This window comes from Mesoplodon bidens (genome assembly GCF_964165515.1).
Source record: "Mesoplodon bidens genome assembly, chromosome: 14".
NCBI classification, from domain to species: Eukaryota; Metazoa; Chordata; class Mammalia; order Artiodactyla; family Ziphiidae; genus Mesoplodon; species Mesoplodon bidens.
This window is the reverse complement of record NC_138170.1, coordinates 30,165,860-30,180,598: the sequence shown is the minus strand read 5'-3', so window position 1 is coordinate 30,180,598 and position 14,739 is coordinate 30,165,860. Positions and strand designations below refer to the sequence as shown.

General features: G+C 37.7%; 1 protein-coding gene across 2 annotated transcripts in view; it reads left to right on the top strand.

Moving 5' to 3' along the window:
• Positions 1-12,887, top strand: part of ANXA4 (annexin A4) — a 76,163-nt gene extending 63,276 nt beyond the window's left edge. The window contains exons 10-13 of one of the 2 annotated variants that reach the window (XM_081253493.1): positions 92-187; positions 1,139-1,197; positions 2,221-2,343; positions 11,800-12,887. In XM_081253493.1, coding sequence (XP_081109619.1) covers positions 92-187; positions 1,139-1,197; positions 2,221-2,343; positions 11,800-11,859 — 338 coding nt within the window. In that variant the 3' untranslated portion in view covers positions 11,860-12,887. Of the gene's footprint in view, positions 1-91; positions 188-1,138; positions 1,198-2,220; positions 2,434-11,799 lie in introns of those variants that run through there. The other variant, XM_081253492.1, reaches the window with a different exon arrangement.
• The last annotated feature ends 1,852 nt before the right edge of the window (positions 12,888-14,739 follow it).

Genomic DNA, 14,739 nt, shown 5'->3' with positions numbered 1-14,739 from the left:
TCTAGTTAAAAGATGCTCATTCTCTCCGTACAGTTTAGTTTCCTCTATTCTTTTTTTATTATTTATAATTTCATTTTGTTATTGTTTGTAGTGTTCGATGAATACAAAAGGATATCACAGAAGGATATTGAACAGAGTATTAAATCTGAAACATCTGGTAGCTTCGAAGAAGCTCTGCTGGCCATAGGTAAGCTGGTAGGGGGTGGGGAGTGAAGAAACAAATATTTATAGACTTTCCTCCTTATTATCAATTTGTTGTCATGGGTTGTAGAAATTTTTTTTCAGGGATAAAAAAAATTGTTTAAATCACTCATGACGTGTGATCCAGAATTTTTTTTAAAATTAGTTTATTTTGGGTTGCACTGGGTCTTCGTTGCTGTGCACGGGCTTTCTCTACTTGTGTCGAGCAGGGGCTGCTTTTGGTTGCGGTGCGCGGTCTTCTTATTGTGGTGGCTTCTCTTGTTGCAGAGCATGGGCTCTAGGTGCGTGGGCTTCAGTAATTGTGGAATGCAGGCTCACTAGTTGTGGCTTGCAGGCTGTAGAGCACAGGCTCAGTAGTTGTGGCACACGGGCTTAGTTGCTCCGCGGCATGTGGGATCTTCCTGGACCAGGGCTTGAACCCGTGTCCCCTTCATTGGCAGGCGGATTCTTAACCACTGTGCCACCAGAGAAGTCCCGTGTGATCCAGAACTTTAAGCGAGAAATATTATATATAACCTGATTGTTATTGTACCATGTGGCTTTATCTATTTTATATCCTCTGTGCCTTTATATCTTAGCACATGGAAAGGTTAATCCTATACTAGCTGCATCTTGCAAGTCTGTGAATGGTTAGAATTAATTGTTTCATATGGTACAGATAGCAATAATCTTTTTGAAATTTTATGCTGCCTTTTGCTTTAATGGCCTTTATTAATTATTTTTCTAGGAACTTGACAATAAATTGAGGGTGCTTTCCATCTGTGAAAATGCTTTTAGCATAGCCTATGCTCATAAAATATTGTTTGGCTAAATTTTTCCGACAAAGCAATCAAAAGATACTACTTCACACCTTGTAGGAACAATGAGAACAACTGTCACTTTTTTTTTTGCAGATTTTATCTGTAATCTTTTCATTTCTCTTTTTATCTCTTGACAGTAAAGTGCATGAGGAACAAATCTGCATATTTTGCTGAAAGGCTTTATAAATCTATGAAGGTAAATGGCCTCATTGTTAGCATCTGAATGGCTCTGAGGGTCTTGTGTCCACCTTCATATGCTTACTTATATCCCCGATGCAAATTAGCCAAAATCAGCTTGAGCTATTCAGTTCAACTCTTCAAATACTTCACTGGGTGCTTGCTAATGATAATGCTAGGTAATATTTATTGAGTACTTATAATGTGTGATCACTCTTCCTAATACTTTATATGTATAATTTGATCCCCACAACAGCTCTGTGGGGCAGGTACTGTTATCAGCTGCCATTTTACAGATGAGAAAACTGAGGCCTAAAGAGGATAGGGAGTTTGCCCAGGATCCTCAGTGAGGAAAGGAATGGAGCAAGGATGCAAACACTGGCAGTCCAACTTCAGAGCCCCAGCTCCTAACCATGCATTGTACTCTGTGCAAGCACCCTGGCTGAGAACCATGGGAGGGGCAAGAGAGATCAAAATGCAGTCCCTGGTCTCAAAGAACTTCTAGCTCTGAGAGCAAGGCAGCTATGTGCAAAACTCCAGTAAGAACAAAATAGAATGTAAGACGGTAGTTGAGGATCCAAATATTATAGGAACACAGAGGAAAGGGTGTTTTAAAAAAAATATTTGTTTGGGGGTGAGGACCAGAAAAGGACATATAAAGAAATTGGTATATTTGAGCAGGACCTTAAAGGAAGTTTTACATCAGAGGGTTTTACATGGCAGGAAGGATGGTAAAGCTGGGAAGGGAGGAAGACATGGTGGGTGGATCACTGTATGTGAGGCAGGAGGGCTGGAGAACACAGGGTATGTCTCTAGAAGGGCAGAGAGCTGTCTCCTCTGGTCAGAACACTGAGTGTTGAAAAGATAAGTTGGGGAAACCCTTGAGCTCCGTGGTGAGGTGCAAGACTCCACAGGCTTCTAAGGTTAGAGTACAAGGGATGTCATCGGGAGACTGATACATAGTTTACCTTGATAGACTAACAAAGAGCACTGTCTGAAAACTAGCTCAGCTTTGTATGCAGGGATCTTGTTTCTTCCTTAGGGCTTGGGCACTGATGACAACACCCTTATCAGAGTGATGGTTTCTCGAGTGGAGATTGACATGTTGGACATCCGGGCAAACTTCAAGAGGCTCTACGGAAAGTCTCTGTACTCCTTCATCAAGGTAGGTCGCAGCAGCCTTGCCTTGGCCCAGAGGAAAGTGCTGATGAAAGGAGGGGGTTCTGACCTAGGTATTTAGACACCTTTTATCCTCTCCTTGGCAGACATCATTCCATTTAAGGATGGTACTCTAATTCAGATATTTCCAGTCTCTCTCCTTTCCCACAAATGTTTAAATCTCTGCCTGGTTTGAAGCTGGAAATGTTTGCCTTCTAAATAGAGTTAATTATTTCATGTTGACCCCAGACAAAGAAAGATTATATATATATATTTCTGGAGTGTCCATATTTTCTTTTAATTTTTGAATTTTATTTAATTTATTTTTTTACAGCAGTTCTTATTAGTCATCAATTATATACACATCAGTGTATACATGTCAATCCCAATCTCCCAATTCATCCCACCACCACACCCACGCCCCCTGCCGCTTTCCCCCTTGGGGTTCATACGTTTGTTCTCTACATCTGTGTCTCAATTTCTGCCCTGTAAACCGGTTCATCTGTACCATTTTTCTAGGTTCCACATATATGCATTAATATACGATATTTGTTTTTCTCTTTCTGACTTACTTCACTCTGTATGACAGTCTCTAGATCCATCCACGTCTCTACAAATGACCCAATTTCATTCCTTTTAATGGCTGAGTAATATTCCATTGTATATATGTACCACATCTTCATTATCCATTCATCTGTCGATGGGCACTTAGGTTGCTTCCATGACCTGGCTATTGTAAATAGTGCTGCAATGAACATTGGGGTGCATGTGTCTTTTTGAAGTATGGTTTTCTTTGGGTATATGCCCAGTAGTGGGATTGCTGGGTCATATGGTAATTCTGTTTTTAGTTCTTTAAGGAACCTCCATACTGTTCTCTATAGTGGCTGTATCAGTTTACATTCCCACCAGCAGTGCAAGAGGGTTCCCTTTTCTCCACAGCCTCTCTAGCATTTGTTGTTTGTAGATTTTCTGATGATGCCCATTCTAACTGGTGTGAGGTGATACCTCATTGTAGTTTTGATTTGCATTTCTCTAATAATTAGTGATGTTGAGCAGCTTTTCATGTACTCCTTGGCCATCTGTATGTCTTCTTTGGAGAAATGTCTATTTAGGTCTTCTGCCCATTTTTGGATTGGGTTGTTTGGTTTTTTAATATTGACAGCATGAGCTGTTTATATATTTTGGAGATTAATCCTTTGTCCATTGATTCGTTTCCAAATATTTTCTCCCATTCTGAGGGTTGTCTTTTCGTCTTGTTTATGGTTTCCTTTGCTGTGCAAAAGCTTTGAAGTTTCATTAGGTCCCATTTGTTTATTTTTTTTTAATTTCCATTACTCTAGGAGGTGGATCAAAAAAGATCTTGCTGTGATTTATGTCAAAGAGTGTTCGTCCTATGTTTTCCTCTAAGAGTTTTATAGTGTCTGGTCTTACATTTAGGTCTCTAATCCATTTTGAGTTTATTTTTGTGTATGGTGTTAGGGAGTGTTCTAATTTCATTCTTTTACATGTAGCTGTCCAGTTTTCCCACCACCACTTATTGAAGAGACTGTCTTTTCTCCATTGTATATCTTTGCCTCCTTTGTTATAGATTAGTTGACCATAGGTGCGTGGGTTTATCTCTGGGCTTTCTATCTTGTTCCATTGATCTGTGTTTCTGTTTTTGTGCCAGTACCGTATTGTCTTGATTACTGTACCTTTGTAGTATAGTCTGAAGTCAGGGAGTCTGATTCCTCCAGCTCCGTTTTTTTCCCCCAAGACTGCTTTGGATATTTGGGGTCTTTTGTGTCCCCATACAAATTTTAAGATTTTTTGTTCTAGTTCGGTAAAAAATGCCATTGGTAATTTTATAGGGATTGCATTGAATCCATAGATTGCTTTGAGTAGTAGAGTCATTTTCACAATACTGATTCTTCCAATCCAAGGACATGGTATATCTCTCCATCTGTTGCTATCATCTTTAATTTCTTTCATCAGTGTCTTATAGTTTTCTGCATACAGGTCTTTTGTCTCCCTAGGTAGGTTTATTCCTAGGTATTTTATTCTTTTTGTAATGGTAAATGGGAGTGTTTCCTTAATTTCTCTTTCAGATTTTTCATCATTAGTGTATAGGAATGCAAGAGATTTCTGTGCATTAATATTGTATCCTGCAACTTTACCAAGTTCTTTGATTAGCTCTAGTAGTTTTCTGGTGGCATCTTTAGGATTCTCTATGTATAGTATCATGTCATCTGCAAACAGTGACTGTTTTACTTCTTCTTTTCCAATTTGTATTCCTTTTATTTCTTTTTCTTCTCTGATTGCCATGGCTAGGACTTCCAAAACTATGTTGAATAATAGTGGGGGGAGTGGACATCCTTGTCTCATCATTCCTGATCTTAGAAGAAATGCTTTCAGTTTTTCACCATTGAGAATGATGTTTGCTGTGGGTTTGTCGTATCTGGCCTTTATTATGTTGAGGTAGGTTCCCTCTATGCCCACTTTCTGGAGAGTTTTTTTAATCATAAATGGGTGTCGAATTTTGTCAAAAGCTTTTTCTGCATCTATTGAGACGATCATATGGTTTTTATTCTTCTGTTTGTTAATATGGTGTATCACATTGATTGATCTGCGTATATTGAAGGATCCTTGCATCCCTGGGATAAATCTCACTTGATCATGGTGTATGACCCTTTTAATGTGTTGTTGGATTCTGTTTGCTAGTATTTTGTTGAGGATTTTGCATCTATGTTCATCAGTGATATTGGTCTGTAGTTTTCTTTTTTTGTAGTATCTTTGTCTGGTTTTGGTATCAGGGTGATGGTGGCCTAATGGAGTGACTTTGGGAGTGTTCCTTCCTCTGCAATTTTTTGGAAGAGTTTAAGAAGGATGGGTGTTAGCTCTTCTCTAAATGTTTGATAGAATTCACCTGTGAAGCCATCTGGTCCTGGACGTTTGTTTGTTGGAAGATTTTTAATCACAGTTTCAACTTGATTACATGTGATTGGTCTGTTCATGTTTTCTATTTCTTCCTGGTTCAGTCTTGGAAGGTTATACCTTTCTAAGAATTTGTCCATTTCTTCCAGGTTGTCCATTTTATTGGCATAGAGTTACTTATAGTAGTCTCTCAGGATGCTTTGTATTTCTGCATAACAACTTCTGTTATAACTCCTCCCTTTTCATTTCTAAGTTTATGGATTTGAGTCTTCTTCTTAGTGAGTCTGGCTAATGGTTTATCAATTTTGTTTATCTTCTCAAAGAACCAGCTTTTAGTTTTATTTATCTTTGCTATGGTTTTCTTTGTTTCTATTTCATTTATTTCTGCTCTGATCTATATGATTTCTTTCCTTCTGCTAACTTTGGGTTTTGTTTGTTCTTCTTTCTCTAGGTCCTTTAGGTGTAAAGTTAGATTGTTTATTTGAGATTTTTCTTGTTTCTTGAGGTAGGCTTGTATAGCTATAAACTTCCCTCTTAGAACTGCTTTTGCTGCATCCCATAGGTTTTGGATAGTCATGTTTTCATTGTCATTTGTCTCTAGGTGTTTTTTGATTTCCTCTTTGATTTCTTCAGTGATTTCTTGGTTATTTAGTAACGTACTGTTTAGCCTCCATGTGTTTGTGTTTTCTATGTTTTTATCCATGTAATTCATTTCTTATCTCATAGCATTGTGGTCAGAAAAGATGTTTGATATTATTTCAATTTTCTTAAATTTACTGAGGCTTGATTTGTGACCCAAGATGTGATATATCCTGGAGAATGTTCCGTGCACACTTGAGAAGAAAGTGTAATCTGCTGTTTTTGGATGGAATGTCCTATAAATATCAATTAAATCTATCAGGTCTATTGTGTCATTTAAAGCTTCTATTTCCTTATTTATTTTCATTTTGGATGTTCTGTCCATTGGTGTAAGTGAGGTGTTAAAGTCCCCCAGTATTATTGTGTTAATGTCGATTTCCTCTTTTATAGCTGTTAGCAGTTTCCTTATGTATTGAGGTGCTCCTATGTTGGGTGCATATATATTTATAATTGTTATATCTTCTTCTTGGATTGATCCCTTGATCATTATGTAGTGTCTTTCCTTGTCTCTTGTAACATTCTTTATTTTATTTTATTTTATTTTATTTTATTTATTTATTTTTTTTTTTTGCGGTACGCGGGCCTCTCACTGCTGTGGCCTCTCCCGTTGCGGAGCACAGGCTCTGGACGCGCAGGCTCAGCGGCCATGGCTCACGGGCCCAGCCGCTCCGCGGCACGTGGGATCTTCCCGGACCGGGGCACGAACCCATGTCCCCTGCATCGGCAGGCGGACTCTCAACCACTGCACCACCAGGGAAGCCCATCTTGTAACATTCTTTATTTTAAAGTCTATTTTATCTGATATAAGTATAGCGCCTCCAGCTTTCTTTGATTTCCATTTGCATGGAATATCTTTTTCCATCTCCTCACTTTCAGTCTGTATGTGTCCCTATGTCTGAAGTGGGTCTCTTGTAGACAGCATATAGATGGGTCTTGTTTTTGTATCCATTCAGCAAGCCTGTATCTTTTGTTTTGAGCATTGAATCCATTCACGTTTAAGGTAATTATTGATATGTATGTTCCTATGACCATTTTCTTAATTGTTTTGGGTTTGTTTTTGTAGGTCCTTTTCTTCTCTCATGTTTCCCACTTAGAGAAGTTCCTTTAGCATTTGTTGTAGAGCTGGTTTGGTGGTTGTGAATCCTCTTCCCTTTTACTTGTCTGTAAAGCTTTTGATTTCTCCATGGAATCTGAATGAGACCCTTGCTGGGTAGAGTAATCTTGGTTGTAGGTTCTTCCTTTTCATCACTTTAAGTATATCATGCCACTCCCTTCTGGCTTGTAGTGCTTTTGCTGAGAAATCAGCTATTAACCTTATGGCAGTTCCCTTGTATGTTATTTGTCATTTTTCCCTTGCTGCTTTCAATAATTTTTGCCTTTAATTTTTGCCAATTTGATTACTATGTGTCTCTCCTTAGGCTTATCCTGTATGGGACTCTCTGCACTTCCTAGACTTGGGTGGCTATTTCCTTTCCCATCTTAGGGAAGTTTTCAACTATAATCTCTTCAAATATTTTCTCTGGTCCTTTCTCTCTCTCTTCTCCTTCTGTGACCCCTATAATGCGAATGTTGTTGTGTTTAATGTTGTCCCAGAGGTCTCTTATTCTGTCTTCATTCCTTTTCATTCTTTTTTCTTTATTCTGTCCCACAGCAGTGAATTCCACCATTCTGTCTTCCACGTCACTTATCCGTTCTTCTGCCTCAGTTATTCTGCTATTGATTCCTTCTAGTGTAGTTTTCATTTCAGTTATTGTATTGTTCATCTCTGTTTGTTTGTTCTTTAATTCTTCTAGATATCTGTTAAATGTTTCTTGCATGTTCTCGATCTTTGCCTCCATTCTTTTTCCAAGGTCCTGGATCATCTTCACTATCATTATTCTGAATTCTCTTTCTGGAAGGTTGCCTATCTCCACTTCATTTAGTTGTTTTTCTGGGGCTTTATCTTGTTCCTTCATCTGGTACATAGCCCTGTGCCTTTTCATCTTGTCTGTCTTTCTGTGAATGTGGTTTTTGTTCCACAGGCTGCCAGATTGTAGTTCTTGCTTTTGCTGTCTGCCCTCTGGTGGATGAGGCTATCTAAGAGGTTTGTGCAAGTTTCCTGATCGGAAGGACTGGTGCTGGGTAGAGCTGGGTATTGCTCTGGTGGGAAGAGCTCAGTAAAACTTTAATCTGCTTGATTGTTCATGGGTGGGGCTGGGTTCCCTCCCTGTTGGTTGTTTGGCCTGAGACGACCCAACACTAGAGCCTACCTGGGCTCTTCGGTGGGGGTAATGGTGGACTCTGGGAGGTCTCATGCCAAGGAGTACTTCCCAGAACTTCTGCTGCCAGTGTCCTTGTCCTCACGGTGAGACACAGCCACCGTCCGCCTCTCAAGAAAGATTATATTTTAATGAATGGTTTTAAGAGCAGAATTTCCATTTCTACCTGCTTACAGTAAAAGAGAAGCAACTGAATCAGTCATCCAGAACCACATCCAGGGCCAGCTGAGGTCTGCTGAAAATATGGGAAAACATGATAGTCATCCTGGATTGCTATTCTTTACCTGGCACCAGACTTCTAGGAGTCCTAACGTGGCATGGGAGTGCTGCGAAATGATTCACATCTCTCAAAACCCCTCATTACTGGGACTTTGCTTCTTGAGGAAGCCAGGAGCAGGGGGGGCGCTCAGGAATATGAAGCCAAACCCATTTCCCTAGAAGCTGGTGTTGCCAGCACAGTAAATGTCAAATCAGGATTTGATCTGTGAATTAAATATTCTGACCCTACTCATAGCTTGAAGAGGTTTAACTACTAGGTGATTTGAGCTGCAGAGTTTATGACTATGTCTACAAGGCATTTAGGAACTTGTTTGTATTTCTGTACAGTCTGTGAGGTTACTGTTTTTTGCAGAGCTGAAATATAGCTAGCTGTAAGCAAAACAATTTTAAGATTCAAGGGTGACCATAAATGAAGCTATGGGAAAATATATTCATAACATACACTTATAATGTAAGGTTAATATCCCTATATGAGGAGCTTGTACAAATTACTAAGAACAAGGAGAAAAATCCAAAAGGAAAACTGGACAGAAAGAAAACATGAGCTTCATGAAAGATGAGACACAAATGGACAATAAATATGTACAATGTTTAATCTCACTAATATACAATGGATTGCAAATAAAAACAAGTCATCATTTTTCACCTAATATCTTAACAAAGTTTAAAGAGATTATAACCAGCATTGGGAAAGGCTTAGGGAAATCTCACCGTCTCTTATGACAGCACTATAAACTAGTCTAACTTTCCGGGGAGGCAACTTGCCAATAAAGTTTAAAAAATAAACTATACCCCTTACTTAGTTATTATATATTTAAGAATATCTTTAGGCAAAATAATAAGATAAAAGTGTGCTAATCCACAGAATGGGAGAAAATATTTACAAATTATATCTAATAAGGGTTTACTATCCAGAATATATAAAGAACTCCTAAAACTCAATAACAAAAAGACAAACAACCCGATTAAAAAATGACAAAGGATTTGAATATCTTCATTTCTCCAAGGGAGGTATACAAATGGGCAATAAGCACGTGAAAAGATGCTCAACATCATTATCAAGACCACAGTGAAATACCACGTCGTACCTACTAAGATGGCTATAAGTTTTAAAAAATGGAAAATAACATATGTAGGAGAGGATGTGGAGAAATTAGAACCTTGTGTATTGCTGGTGTGAATGTAAAATGGTGCAGCCGTTGTGGAAAACAGTTTGGTGCTTCCTCAAAAAGTTAAACATAGAATTACCATATTACCCCGCAATTCCACTCCCAGGTATATACTCAAAAGAAATGAAAACGGGGACTTAAACAGGTATTTGTACACCAATGTAAACATTATTTATAATAGCCAAAAGGTGGAAACAACCTAAGGGTCCATAGACAGGTGAATGGATAAACAAAATGTGATATATACACACATAATGTGAATGAAGTTTCTGATACATGGATGAACTTTGGAAACATGCTAAGTGACATAAACCAGACACAAAAGGACAAATACTGTATATGATTCACTTAAATGAAATATTTAGACTAGGTAAATTCATAGAGACAGAAGGTAGATTAGAGTTTACCAGGGGCTGGAGGATTAGGGGAATAGGAAGTTCTTGCTTAGTGGTTACAGAGTTTATTACACATTATTTTAATTTTTATTAACCAATAGGGAATGACTCAAATTATGGAAAATCTATCCAGTGGAATACTATACAGACACTAAAATGATGGGGTAAAAAAAAATTGATTGCTAGGGGAAACAGCACAATAAATACATTTACATTAAATGTTTGTATATATATAGAAATATGTTAATAGGTGTATACACACACTCACACAACACTGGAAAAAATTTAAAATAAAGAATACATTGCCCATTCAGTAAAAATTGTCAAAAGAAACAGAATAGAAATAGAAAATATGTAAATAATAGAAAAAAGACAGAAGTAAGATTAAAAATGTAAGTTAGAATAATAAATAAACTCTCAGGTTAGGTAAAAATATAAAACCCTACTCCATGCTGTTTATAAGGAACAATTGAAATACAGTGATATGTAAGAAGCTTTAAAAAAAAAGGCCAGGGAAAAGAACATTTGACAAAAAGGAAGCAGGGATTATACTATAAGTAAAAAGAAGAATTTAAGGGGAAAAAGCATTAAATAGGACAAAGTAATAGATCACTTTATATTGATAAAAGCAACAATTTACAACAAAGATTAAATTACCATAAAACTTTAGTTGACAAATAGTATTGCATTCAAATATATAAATAAGAAACTTGAGGCTCCAAAAGAAGACATTGATGGAAATACTATGCTAGATAGACTTTAACACATCCTTCTCTTTTGGCAGATCAATGAGACAAAGTATAAATAAGGGTGTATTAAGATTGATTTTAATAGATATACATTAAACTTTGAATCCCATCCCATCTTTTCTAGTGCCCATGAAGCACTAGCAAAAATTGATCTATTATTTAGGCCATGAAAAAGTCTATGTAAAAATTATAGCACCTTTCTGGAAGGCTATTTTGCAACCTATATTAAAAGAAAATACATGATCATTAATTTGGTAATTCCCACTCTATGAAAATTTATCCTGAATACATCACTGAAAAAATGCACAAAAATTGGGCTTCCCTGGTGGCGCAGTGGTTGAGAGTCCTCCTGCCGATGCAGGGGACACGGGTTCGTGCCCCGGTCCAGGAGGATCCCACATCCCGCGGAGCGGCTAGGCCCATGAGCCATGGCCGCTGAGCCTGCGCGTCCGGAGCCTGTGCTCCGCAATGGGAGAGGCCACAACAGTGAGAGGCCCGCGTACCACAAAAAAAAAAAAAAAAAAAAGCACAAAAATTTATAGTATGTTTATTGCAGCAGTGTTTATAATAGTGAAAAATTGGAAAAAACATAAATATCCAATGGGGGTAATCAAATAAATTATTTTACCTATGTACAATAGAATACTCTGTAACCATTAAGGAATGAAGTTGTGGAAGAGTATTTAATAAATTAAAATAAGGAAATAGGCTATAGTAAGTAAAAAAGTAGAATTTGGAAGAGTGCTACAATCCCATCATGTAGGAATCTATATCCATAGAAAAAAGTCTGGAAGGATATGCAAAAACCAAAATGTTAGGCAGAGTAATCTCTAGATGTTAGAATTATATATGATGGTTTTATATTCCTTTATGTCTATTTGCTACATTGAACAGGTGTTCTTTTTATAATAAAAAATAACAAGTGTCATTTAAAAAAAAAAGAAAACCTCTCCAAGAAAGATCCCGGCAAGACTGAAAAAGTTAACCTAGATGACTTTGAGCTGTGTATTCTATTTTAAAACCCATTTATCTGACTGTAACTCTGCTTTCCTTGTCCCCAGGGTGATACATCTGGAGACTACAGGAAGGTACTGCTCATTCTCTGTGGAGGAGATGAGTAAGATAAAATCCAGAAAGGATAGGAGGATTCCCTACACTTCGAATTTTTTTTAACTTCATTTTTCTACACTGCTACTAGCATTATCTCAGAATGGTTATTTCCAATTAAAATGCCTACAGATGCCTCCTAAGATATAGACTGCATTATTATTCATCTATAATTACTCACTAAGATGCTTTAAAGCTGTACTTGCTTTTCAAAGCTTATAAAACCTAAAAGGAGATTTTAAATTAGAAGTAAGAATGTGCTCCATGTTTTCAACAGATTTCTTCCTTGTTTGTGTTTCACAGAAATTGGAATATATTAAATTATTTCATATTTTCTTCTTGGTGAAAACTGTTGAAATGGAAGACTGGAAGACTGTTCTAAAATCACATTTCTTCCCTAATTCTATTTTTAGAGTGGCTAGTAATTTCTTGATTTGAAATTGTGAGCATCTAGTTAGTAAGAAAATCTATCCAATTTGCTATTTTACATGTCATAGTTTGAAAGCATCCACAGATCTCCTTTGTTTAGGTTTTTGTCTAAAGTGTTAATTGATCTCTACTAAGTTTGGCATTAGAGACTTCCTCCATCACATCTTATGTTACCATCTCTTAGTCTCTCCAGGTTAAAGTATACCAAACTCACCAACTCTTCTGAACCAATTCAATTCTAAGTGTGGTTACACAGATCATATATGTCTGGTTACCAAACATAAATGCTGAACATTCCACAATATTATGGTTAATAATAACAATATAATAAAAAAATAATAATGGTATTGATCCAGCTTGAAGATGAATGTGAAAGAATTGTGTCAAACTGCGTATTCTGGTGATGGTGTAGTGCTCTGAATTTACTTTTACTTAAAGAAAATGCCCCCAATTTTTTAAATCATTTTCAATTTTGTTGATTTGTAGTCATTTATACTTGCACTGTGCCTTTCAACTCTAGAATTACTGTAAAAGTGTACTTGGATTTAATTTAAAAGTTCACTTTGTATACAACATGGAAAAAAATTTTCAATAAAACACGGTGCCTTTCAAATGAGGTGTATGCTTTCTCTGACTGACTTTTCTGCTTGTGAGTTTTTTCATCCTGGACTCTGAAAGGAGATATTTTTGAAGGATTTGTGTTACTCAATTTCTATTAGAAAGTACAACATTAGGAAAAATAACATATTTAATCTTATGTACCTCTACTGCTGTAAAACTAATGTTCATATATACCAAACACTACTTAATGATATAAAATAGTATATTTAAGTTATCTCTGGAAATGAGTGATGCTCTCGGTTCTAAGTAGAACATTCATATTAAATAAGAATATTTGTCTTCTTTGTTCATTCTATAGTTATTTGTTGTATTTTGATGGGTGAAATATAAGGATTTGTTTCTACTTGCCTATTACAAGTGCTTGACTGCTGGTGAAAGCTATTTACATGAATACTTAGTCATTCCAGTTAATTATAGGAAATAGTACTGCTGCTTCAATACCTACCCAGAAGAGCATGGAATTTCCAAATTAACCTTATTTGGCTTTGGAAGCATTACACATTTTGGGGGGTTTTATCTTTAAATTATATATGGCTTAGCCAGAATTTTAAAACAAATTGCATATGTTGATGGGAAGCTTTCTAGAGAGTAGGTTAAAGCCACCCTGGAGGAATGATTGCTGTATTGAACAAGCATGATTTTGTAATATAACTAGGAAACAACTTTGTTTTTTTTCTCCCACTGTCCATTTACATTTATTCATTGGGTCCAGTTCTTCTCCTGTCTTTAGATGAAAATTCAGATAGAGGATAGGGTCGTGACTTTTCTGGTCATTCTTAGGCTTTAAAAAGTCCTACTATATGGGGCTTCCCTGGTGGCGCAGTGGTTGAGAGTCCGCCTGCCGATGCAGGGGACACGGGCTCGTGCCCCGGTCCGGGAAGATCCCACATGCCACGGAGCGGCTGGGCCCGTGAGCCATGGCCGCTGGGCCTGTGCGTCCGGAGCCTGTGCTCCGCAACGGGAGAGGCCACAACAGTGAGAGGCCCACATACCTCAAAAAAAAAAAAAAAAAAAAGTCCTACTATAGAACCGTGTCATTTCAGCAATTAATGTTTTCAGTCAAAATTCCAAACTTCATTTACAGTTGAGGCTTCTCCCCTCATTCAGATCTGGCTTATTGCCAGCAGGAAGCTGGAGTTTGGGGGGGGTGATATGGTGGGCTTCTTTTCTTTCTTCACCTAGTCTTCTTTCTAGACCCTACCTTCCCCTCCCCAACCTAGCAGAAGGGAGGAGAGTAAATGGGAGCAGGAAAGTTTTTACCTGTTAGTGCTGTGGTGGTAGATGATCAATGCTGTGTGACCCTGTCAGATGCTTTTTTGTTTTTTAGTTCTGTCAGATGTTTAAAGCTGATTCTTGTTGGCATTCTCCTGAGTTCCTTTACAACTCCATCACCAGTAAAATACTCATCTTTAGTTCCTTTGGCAAAGCAAATGCAGTTCTCCTTTTTCAGCCCCTAGGAATTCAGGCTCTTTGTACTGAAGTCTGTTTGTCTTTCCACCCAGGGCTTTTAGACAGGATCTAAGATGATTCCATGCTGGCTGTCTTATAGCGGCCCCCATTTGTTCCATGCGTATCCTTTGTGCTGACAAATTCTGGGCATGCAGGCTGATCCCCTAGCAGCAATCATTTTATGCTCCTCCCCTACCCCCTACCTCCACCAAGCTGCCTCAGCCAGCCTCTCTCAGTTCAGACTTCTCAGAGTGAGTACACTGGGATGCCCAAATTACATATACCGCTGATGGGAGTATACACTGGTGCAGTCATTTCAGAGAGCAATTTGGCAACAGATAATAAAGTTGAAAAGTTCCCAGCAAATTCACTTCTGGGGATCTATTTGGTGACTC